Genomic DNA, 11,051 nt, shown 5'->3' on the forward strand with positions numbered 1-11,051 from the left:
CCCTTGGAGGCACTTTGCATAGCAGTAAAGGCTCTGGAGGAAATAGAACAGGATTAAATTCTAGTATTCCCAGTACCAACTGAGTACTTTGGACATGTTAGGTGCCTCTCTGAGTTTCTTCAGTTTCCTCATCTTTAAAATGAGTACAATAATAGCACCTACGCCTTTGGGTCATGATGATCACATTATGAAATATTTGTAAACTTCTTAGCACAGTTTATAGTGTATAATAATAACTCATTAAATTTTAGACATCTCCATCAATATTATAATTTTTAAGAGCAGTAATACTTGTAAAGAGTAGATTTTAAAAGTCAGGCGCCCCCTGTGAAAACATTCCCACAGGGATTTTACATTCTGTTGTTATAGGGAGAAGAGAAGGGAGGATGTACAGGATCTTGTTAAGAAGACAACAAAGAAAAACATCACCTATTTTCAGTATATGTACCTGGATATTCATAAAAAAGACTCTTCTAGTAGCTGAAAATATTTACTGATGTTCTCAGTTTACAGTTTACAGTATGTCTTGGGACATACTGCTTTCCAGTGCATGCTGTTAAAATTGTCTAGTGTGATATTTTATACTGTTGGGAAGGGAGACAGCACTGGTTCTTATTTATACTTCTAGACCTTTGTTGACTCAGAATTGTCGTTCCACACGTCATAATCAGAAACTTTATAATTTCTTAAGCACCCATGTTTTGGGAAGATATGAAGGAAAGCTGGTTACAAGAGACATTGGAGTCACTTGGAGAACTTTTAAAATATCTGCTTGGACTCATCCTCAGAGATTCTGATTTAATTGGTCTGAGGCAAGACCTAAGCATTGGGGGTTTTTAAAGCCCTTGATTTTTCCAATGTGTGGCCAGGGTTGAAAACTACCACACTGGACTCTGCAGTTAAAAGGTAGACTAGAAACACTAATTAGTCTTGGGGGCCTCTTACAGGATTTTGTGCAGAGTTGGGCTTGAGACCATCTTTTCTGATAAACTGATAAGTTGCTTCTTGACTTTTGACTGAGTCATTTCATTCAAAGCAAGACAGCACTGCTAAGGAAGCACCCTTCCTGGCCTTTTAAAGAAATAACCTCCTGGGGCTACTGGGTGGCTCAGTCAGTTGAGCATCTGAATCTTGATCTCAGGGTCATGAGTTTAAGCCCAGCATTAGGCTCTGCACTGGATGTGAAGCCTACTTAAAAAAAAAAGAAGAAGAAGGAGAGGGAGGGGGAGGGGGGGGAGGAGGAGGAGGAGGAGAAGGAGAAGAAGGAGAAGAAGAAGGAGTGTCTGGGTGGCTCAGTCTGTTAAACATCTGACTCTTGATTTTGGCTTGGGTTATGATCTCACAGTTTGTGAGATCGAGCCCTGCATTGGGTGTTGCATTGACAGCACGGAGCCTGCTTGGGATTCTTCTCTCTCTCTCTCTCTCCCTCTCTATCTGCCCCTCCCTTGCTCACACAGTCTCTCTCTCAAAATAAATAATAAAACTTTTGTTTTTAAAGCTTATTTAAAAAAAAAAGTGAGCTCATGTGAGTGACACATTGACTGTTTGATGGGTGCAAAGATAGGATCAGAAACTCCCTGAAGCACCTCCCCCACCCACTACATTTGGCTTTTGTTAAGTCACTCAAGGATACAGACCACACCCTTCTATCATCCAAAGTCTTCATGACCATGATTTGCAGTATATAAATTACTAAATAAGAAAACACTTTAAATGGCTTCATAATGAACAGCCAACGACTGAAAAAAGAAACATAAAATTATGTTTTTAACTGAACTTCATCACATAACTCTAAGTCCTTCCCATTTCTCCTGAAAAATATGTAGAATGACTCCTGGCATGGAGCTCTGTGAATCTAGATATAGATGTAGGATATAGATTAGAAGAGAGTTGCTATGTGCTGCTAAATACTTGGGAAAACCTTACCAGATGTTTTCCTTCCATTTGGGTTTGTTTCCATATAGCTGTGAAGTTCATTCCTATCCTTAGCTTTGCGGTCACCACCTAAGGTTTCTGCACATACATTGCTGTTCTGAGAGCTGTAAGATATATTTTGCTTTTCATCTGGTACATGCATCATAGTTTTAGGCAAACTGTTGATTTATTTGACTTTTGTTGATTTTTTTTGGGGGGGGGGGGATTGATTTACAGGAACGTTGTTTGACGATAAAGGAGACAAGCATGCCAAAAAAGGAATTTGTATTTGGGAATGTATTGATAGAATGCACAAGAGGAGTCCCATTTTCTTTAATTATTTATATTCACCAATGGAAATAGAGGTACAGTAAGAAAGCATTTATGTTTCACTTTCTGAGTATCTAGTGTTAAAGTTTTCCTTACTTTTAAGTATATATAAGCTATTTAAGCTTTTTATAAACATTGGATTAGGAAGCTATTTAAAATACCAGAAGCTATTTAAAAATTTGATATACACTATGGGTTTGGGTTATGATGGAATAGAGACTGTTCATCATATTCTTGACCACAAAAGTTAGGAGCTGGCCCCCAAAATCTAGGAGGGATAACTTCAAGAAAGTCAAAGTGAGGCAACTTTCTCCAGGAAGAAAGACCAAACAAAACTTGAAACCTCAACTGGTTATCTAAGCTGAAAAAATCTAAAATACTTTAGAAAAGATTTCCCTAAGTCCATTTACACCAAAGCTGTGGAAGAACCCCTATGGAACGCTGGATGTTTGAAGCCCAGGTCAAAAGAATGACGTCTCAGGGGCAACCATGCTCTGTGATGCACATCTATGTGAAGTAAGCTCTGAGATGGAACAGACTGGTTTGATGACAAGTGAGAAGTATCACCTTACTCAGGGGCAGGAATGCCCCTGCCCTGGGTCCCATGCATTAGGACCCCATTCTGGCCTTTCTCCAACTATCCCCTCCTCATAAAATGAAGACCACAAGAAACAAGGGTATGTGCTTAGATACCCTTTCTTCATCTAAACCATGTACCCAAAATTTCTTGCCTAAATCCAAGTTGCTCACAAAGCTACTTCTTCCGGTCTGTCTCCCAAGCCAGTGCATGTTCCCTTCAGCCTCAAGGGTGCCTAAGAAGTAGCTGTTTGGCAGGTAGTAGACCAAGTTTAGTTTTGTGGACTAGGGTGTGTGTGTGTGTATATATATATATATATATATACATACATACATTCATAAAAGACCTCAGAAGATAGGACAGAGCCAAGGTGAGAGGAGCAGGGGATTAGGTCAAGGACTGGGAGCTGGGACCAGCTTTCCCAGTGCCACCTTGGGCCTTGGTATAGAATTCCAAGGAGTCCAAGAATTCTCAGTTTGAGCCTGGTCTTCCAGATCATTAGGAAGTTATATCTACCAAGGTAGGAGGAGAGATATATTTTATTTAATAGTTTATCTTGATGTATAATATCTAAATATTTACATATATGGTATTTGAATCTCCATTCATGCTCTTGCCCTGGACCCTGCAAATGTTAAGGGCTGACCTGCCAGTAAGCTGGGATACTTTGAGGTCAAGATGAAACTATATTTCAAAATTTTCTTTGAACAGGCCCTGAAGCCCAGTGTAAATGTCTCCAGCCTCAAGAAGTGGGATTACTACACAGAGGAGACCCTTTCCACAGGCCCTTCATATGACTGGATGATGCTAACCCCCAAGCACTTCCCCTCCGAGGACTCTGAAGTGGCTGGAGGAGCTGGCCCCCACAGCCGGAGGAGAACAGTGTGGCCCTGCTATGATGATATCAGCTGTGCTCAGCCCGATGCTCTCACCAGCCTTTTCAGTGTAAGTCAGGCCTGTGTAGACATGCACAGAGGGCAACAGGGGCCCTGGTAGTACCCGAGGCCTCAGAAACCAGGCTAAATTAAAAGTGGTTCGCACACTTCCGGACATGGCTGTCCTCACTCTGAGCCAGTGTGATACGTAGCATTCCAGGAGAATGAGGAAAACCAAATTTGCTCCCCAACAACAGTAGGGGACCAGGCTCAACTACTGGAAAAGGGTCTCAAAAAAGTAAGTTTTCTGGCATTATGAGGAAGCAATCAAGCAAATGGAGCAATTTGTAGCTTCCCAGCTGTTTTAGCTGCCCAACAGCCTGAGTCAGGCCTGGGTTATGGCTTTTGTGGGTGCTCTACTTCCTCTGGTCAGAAGTGTGGGTAGTTGATGGCCTGATGGGAATACTGCCAGCGTCTCTACAGAGAATATTCTGAACTGAAACAATCCCAGCAGTAGCCACCCTGCTGAGAGCAGCAGCCCTGAGGAAAGGGTTTGAGCCCTGATATGGGCCAAGCAGTTCCTGAAGAGTCTTCGTGCAGTCTTGTGACTGGGAGGAGTGTGCTGCAGTGAAGGCGTCACAGAGGCAGCTGCTCTGATCCCCAGCTTCCTTGTCCCAAGGAAATTCCATTCTTTGTGCATTTCTTGGTTCATTCTTTCCACATCTGGTTTTAAATCAGCAGAGTTAGGGGTTCCTCTGTCAAGGACAGACTCCTACCTCAGCTACTAGGGTTTGGATGCCAGCCCAGTGCTTGGCCTTTTGCAGTGGCCATCAGATTCCCTCTGGGCTAGCCAAAGGTGAAGGTGTTTGGGATACATATTTTATGTCTTTATTTAAGCTATTCTGTACAAAAAGGCCTGATTACAGATCCTAATAAATCATCTTTGCCATAGTGCATCATACCAGCTAGAGTTCACACCACTGCTCCTGGCTTGGGAGACCTCTGAGGCCATTGACTTCAGCTGCCCTTTGACCATGATGTCCACTGGGGCCCAGTACAGAGGAGATGTGGCTCTGGGACACGTCCTGATTTCTATGAAATACTTACTATCAGAAAACTCCTTTTTATTACTTTGCAGGAAATTGAAAGATTGGAGCATAAATTGAACCAAACCTCTGAGAAGTGGCAGCAGCTGTGGGAAAGAGTAACTGTGGACCTTAAAGAAGAGCCCAGAACAGACCGTGTGAGTTGGTAAAATCCTTTGAGGAGCTACTTCTGAGCTTTTTGAGGGTGCTAGGTCAGGTAGGGCCCGCTGCCACAGGTAACCCAGGTGAGTTTATGGCCAAAGAGAAGGGTAGAAAGGGAGGGGTCATGCCCTGGAGGTCCAGGGCAGAAAGTTCCAAATGACTGAATAGTTCCTGAGTGTCTCACTTCACCGCAGTGACATAATACTTGTGTTTCAGGGCCCCGCATCCACGGAAAATTACTGGGTTCTTTTCTATCTGTGCCTCTGTGGTTTCAGCTGATTTTCTACCATGAGTGGGGAGGGGAACACCCGGACCATATTTGCTTCAGAGAAATAACCAGAGAAAAGAAAATATTTTTAAAAGACAAATTATGCTACTTTCTGTTGCTCACACCCCCTTTTCTGTTTCTGAATTGAGAAACATTTATCATAAAAATATTTTAAAAACAGAGGCACCTGGGTTGCTCAGTTAGTTAAGCATCCCACTCTTGGTTTCAGCTCAGGTCATGATCTTACAGTTCTCGAGTTCGAGCCCAGTGTTGGGCTCTGTGCTGACAGTGCGGAGCCTACTTGGGATTCTCTCTGTCTCCCTCTCTCTCTGGCCCTCCCCTGCTTGTACTCTCTCTCTCAAAATAAATAAATCAACATTAAAATTTTTTAATATTTTAAAAACACTCTGTTTTCTGTTTTTCACACCCCCCCTCTCTGTTCAGATTTAAACTTTTATCAGGCATGTAATATGTGCAAAAGACTGTGCTGAGCACCCTGTACACTTTAGCCTCCCACTTACTCCACAGTGAGGGAGTGGTGTCCCTTCTGATGTGTGAGGGGCCAGGCACCATCAAATCCACATCACACTAGCTCCAGATGCAACAGAAGGACAGATGTGAATGTTCAAAAGAGCATTTCAGAAAGAAGGAGAGGTCAGCAGGGTCCGATGTCACAGCAGGGCAGGGAGAATCGGGTATAGAAGAAAGCCTCTGGCATGGTAAGAAGGGATCCTCTGGGCACTAGCTGTTGCCTTCCAATGGCAGTTCTGGAGGTGCTATCAGGCCACAGGTGGGTGCTGTATTACTGCTTTAATTCTCAGAAAAATAAAATACTTTCTTGATATTTTTTCTGATTATGAAAGTGAGATATACTTATTCTTTTAAATAAGACAATACACAAATAGTTATAAGCAGAGGACAAAAATCACCCACAATTTAAAACCTAGAAATAAACCACTAAGCTTATTGTATCATTCAAAACATACATATAAAAGGGATTTGCCATACATACTATTTATTTATTTATTTATTTATTTATTTATTTATTTATTTTATTTATTTTGAGAGAGAGAGAGAGAGCAAGCAGGGGAAGGGCAGGGAGAGAGGGGAGAGAGAATCCCAAGCAGGCCCTTCACTGTCAGCGCAGAGCCTGACTCGGGGCTGGATCCCACAAACTGTGAGATCATGACCTGAGCTGAAACCAGGAATCAGACACTTAACCTACTGAGCCACCCAGGTCCCCCCTATACATACTATTTTTTTTTTAATTTTTTTTTAACGTTTTATTTATTTTTGAGACAGGGAGAGACAGAGCATGAACAGGGAGGGTCAGAGAGAGGGAGACACAGAATCTGAAACAGGCTCCAGGCTCTGAGCTGTCAGCACAGAGCCCGACGCGGGGCTCAAACTCACGGACCGCAAGATCATGACCTGAGCTGAGGTCGGCCGCTTAACCGACTGAGCCACCCACGCGCCCCTATACATACTATTTTAAAACCTGCTTTCTTTTTTACTTACTATGAGGCATACATGGCCTCCCATTGGTCACTGTATATAAACCAGCATGGTAGTTTCAATGGCTTCTAGAATTCCATTGATGGAAATATCATTTTTTTAGCCAGTCCCCTAATGATAGACATGTAGGTTGTTTCTGAATTTTTACTTTTATAAACAACTGCAGGATAAACCTCTTTGTACATTACTTTGTGTATTTTGCTCCAGTTTTCTCTTTGACATAAATTTTCAGAAATGAAATTATTGGATTAGTTGCTCAATAAAATCTTTGTAAAACTTTCCTAGCTCTTTTTTTTTTTTCACTTAAAATGCAAATGTATTACCTTCTATTTTGGGGGGTGGAGGGATGTGTTTTTTCCTGAAGTATAGTTCTTTTTCAGCCCCAGAGACACCCTTCAGGCTCCCCAGGAATTGTGTCTACCAACCTACCTTCCTATCAGAAGAGGTCTCTGCTGCACCTGCCAGACAGCAGCACGGGGGAGGAGCAGAGTGCCAGCATCTCCCCATCCAATGGAGTGGACCGGAGAGCGGCCACGCTGTACAGCCAGTACACAACCAAGAATGACGAGAACAGGTGGGCGCGCTGAGCCCTGCCTGTGGCTGCACCACAGGCCCTTCAATCAGCCAGGCCTGTGCGGTACTGCCTCCTATAAACTTAAATGGGTTTGCCATGTAAATGGGTTTGCCTCGATTCTTTCTTTGTTCCTATTTTAAATGTGTCAAAGGGGTCTTTAAAGAGGAAAAATCAAAATTACAACTAAAATAATGCCAAGAGGTTATAGCTATTTGTGGTTGAGTCCTGATTATCGTTATCTCATGTCTGTCAGATCTCTTGAGGGAACGTATGTTAGTCAGCACTTTTGTAGTGGCACACGTCAGAAGGCCAGCTCGTGCTAGCTAGCTCAAGCAAAAAGGAATTTACTCACGTAGACTGGGAGGGCCAAGGATGTGCCAGTTTCTCACATAGTATCTTCAAGCTTCTGTTCATTTGCTGGCTCTGCTTTCCTCTGTGGGTTGCATCATTCCCAACATGGCACAAAAGATGGCTACCATGAGCTCCAAACCTCACAAATTTGGTAATTCCAGCAGAAAGAGGCAGTCTTTCCCCCATAAGTCTAGTAGAAAAATTCTGGAGAGAATTCTGATTGCCTTTTTGGGGGACTATCTGAGAGAAAGAGAGACTTGACAGACAAAAACAACAGACATCCTCTTCACAGTACTTTTTAAATGAAAACCAAAGTTAACTGACCTGTCATCATTTCTTCTAGGTCCTTCGAAGGAACACTTTACAAAAGAGGGGCTCTGCTGAAAGGTTGGAAGCCCCGTTGGTTCGTGTTGGATGTAACAAAACATCAGGTAATACTGTCAAAACCTACAGAAATCACTTTTCTCTAAGCTAGGCTCAGTCCCTGGCTGTTGTACAACTCTAAACAGACAGACACATTCCTCATGTTCAGACAAGGCCTCACATATGCTCCCTGTGGGCTTCTTCAAGGACCCAGCATGTCCCTGAGTTAGGGCAATAACCTTCTGAGGGAAGTTCCAAAGTAGCTCTGCCTGATGTATACAGGCAGAGGCAGTGACACTGGGGCCCAGAGCATTAAGAGCACTAGAACTCTGCTTTTCATGCTCAAATATCTTCTGCTGCCTGCTCTTAAAACCCAGGCCAGGAGAGGACCTGAGCTTTTCAGTGGGTTGCATTCCACATGCATATATAGAGCCTGTGCTTGGGAGCAGTCCTCAGAATACAGATTACCTTCATTTTTGCAGCATAAAGCATCCATTCAAAACTGAGGGCATTAATTTATTTGACAAACATTTATTGCTCATCATGTACTGGTTACTAAAGAAAGCATCATTTTCCCTCAAAATGAGAGCAACAGTGGAGAGAGGTGGCCCTGAAATAGGCAGAAGGGGCTATACCCACTCAAAGAGGGAATTCTCACTGAGCAAGTACTAGCCTGGACCTCACTGGCCATGTTGGGAAGTCCTTTGTCCATTGTTAGGTTCTTAGCTATTGCTACAGCAACCCCTGCAATTCTTAGTATCATGATCTTTGCTCCAGTAATCTCAGGGGTGAGGGATCCCTACCCAAACCTCCAGCCTCTCCACACCCTTCCATGGTGAGATTCTCATGGCCTCCAAATATTCTGACTGTGGGCCTCACTCTACCTTGGAACTGACTGCTCAGCCTGAGGCAGAGGGGTACACATCTTGATTCTCAGTGCATTCATCTCTAAAATGGACTCTGCTGAGAAAGATACAAACTGGTACCCCTATACAGTGCTCTGGTCATACGTGCACCTAGGAAACTCTTTCCAGATACAGATTTGAAATGGGGATCACATTTCCCTCTACTCAGGGAATTTCATAAAAGTTACACAGTCTCTGTGGAAGAATATAGAGAATTTATTTACAAATATGCAATGGAAGCCCTTGGTTGGGGGGGGGGGGGCGGTTGTACTTTAAAATAACAATGTGTCTGAAATCATAGAGCCTACACTGTGGAGAAAAGTTCCATTAAACCACTAAATATAACATAGGACAATGTCATAATTTTTCTGTAATTTACAGTTACACCAAATTATACTTGCATTCTTACCGATCTTTTGGATTTAACACGAAAGGTATATAGTTTTTCCATTTAGACCTACTTATACCATGCCTGACTGGAGAGACAGAAAAATCTGAGGCCAGAACCACAGTGACAGAGGCATCAGACCCTTTCCTACTGTGTAAGTTAGAGAGTGAAATCCAGACTCATTTAGTTAGTGATATCCAGTCCTGGCACATGATAACCACTCAGTCAAATGTTGAGCTATTTATTGTTTTTCAAAAATCAATTTAAATGTTTGTTTATTTATTTATTTTGAGAGAAAGATTGAGAGAGTGTGTGTGTGTGAGTGCAAGCAGGGAAGACGGACAGAGAGAGAGAGAGACAATCTCAAGCAGGCTCCATACAGTCAGCACAGAGCCCGATGTGTGGCTTGACCCCATGACACCATGAGATCATGACCTGAGCTGAAATCAAGAGTCAGACATGTAACTGAGTGAGCCACCCAGGTGGTGCCCCTCAAAAATCACTTTAGATTTACATGTGGTTTGGCAACTTGTATTTTTTATATGGTATATCTTGAACATATTTTCCAACCAGTTCATATAGATCTTCCTTATAATTTTTGAAAAGCTATATATAGTAGTCTGTATCATTGATATAATTAACCAACCATCATTTAATTAACCAACACCCCAATGAAAGACAGATACATCTTTTCAGCTTTTACCTGATCAAAACAGTGCTGAAGGAAACCTCTTTATGTGTATCTCTGCATGCTTGTGGGATTGTTTCTGTAGGATACATTTCTAGAGGTGAGAAGGTATATCAATAGGCATAAACATTTTAAATTTTAGATGATATTGCCAAATTGTCCAAAAAGTTTCTAACAAATTATATTTCCACTAGCAATGTTTGAGAATACCTTAGTGCCTTGCCCTCACCGTGACTATTTCTTAATCTAAGTGAAAAGTGAAATCTTACTGATTACATCCCTTTTCTTTCATCAGTGAAGTTGCCCATCTTTTTAAATGTTTATAGGTCTTTTGCATTTCCTCTGTGACTTACCTGTTGAGATTTTTTTGACCATTTTTCTACTAAATTGTTTATCTTTTTCTTATCAATTTCTAAGAATCCTGAATATTTTTCTAAACAACCTCTTTTATATGTTACATATATTTTTTACAATTGTTAGCTGACATTTAGTTTTAGTTTTTAACATGTAATACTTTTATTCATTCGAATTTCAGAAAAATATGTCTTTTTCCTCCTTTCTGTCAGCCACCTAGTCCTCCTTCCGAAAAGCAACAGTGTTTTTATTTTCTTGCTTATTATTTCAGACACAGTTTAGCAAGGTACAGAGGCAAGTATTCAAATACATTTTGAAAAGTCATACCATTTTCCTTTTCTGTGTCTCTTATTTCCCATCTGTATCCTTTTGGTTCCAGCTGCGATACTATGACTCAGGTGAGGACACAAGCTGTAAAGGCCACATTGATCTGGCTGAAGTAGAAATGGTCATCCCTGCTGGCCCTAGCATGGGAGCCCCAAAGCACACGAGTGACAAGGCTTTCTTTGATGTAAGTTGATCTCACTACATCTCACTAGAAAACCTGGCTCTGTCTGTACATGATTCCTTACAATCCATCCACCTCCAAGAATTATGGGGCCTCAGAGCAATTGGTGGTGACAGATGATAACCCCTTGGCTATGGAAGTTGCTCCAGAACTTGAACTTAGCACTCAATCCCCAAACCTGACATCTCCAAGCT

The 11,051-nt window shown here is 42.0% G+C and overlaps 1 protein-coding gene across 4 annotated transcripts in view; it reads left to right on the forward strand.

Moving 5' to 3' along the window:
• Positions 1–11,051, forward strand: part of SBF2 (SET binding factor 2) — a 490,796-nt gene that overhangs the window by 477,203 nt on the left and 2,542 nt on the right. For all 4 annotated transcript variants that reach the window (XM_060605981.3, XM_078433202.2, XM_060605979.3 and 1 more), the window contains 6 exons: positions 2,152–2,279; positions 3,533–3,766; positions 4,835–4,939; positions 7,107–7,300; positions 7,995–8,082; positions 10,729–10,860. In XM_060605981.3, the coding sequence (XP_060461964.2) occupies positions 2,152–2,279; positions 3,533–3,766; positions 4,835–4,939; positions 7,107–7,300; positions 7,995–8,082; positions 10,729–10,860 (881 nt within the window). The remainder of the gene's footprint in view (positions 1–2,151; positions 2,280–3,532; positions 3,767–4,834; positions 4,940–7,106; positions 7,301–7,994; positions 8,083–10,728; positions 10,861–11,051) is intronic.

Source organism: Panthera onca, chromosome D1 (genome assembly GCF_046562875.1).
Source record: "Panthera onca isolate mPanOnc1 chromosome D1, mPanOnc1 haplotype 2, whole genome shotgun sequence".
NCBI classification, from domain to species: domain Eukaryota; kingdom Metazoa; phylum Chordata; class Mammalia; order Carnivora; family Felidae; genus Panthera; species Panthera onca.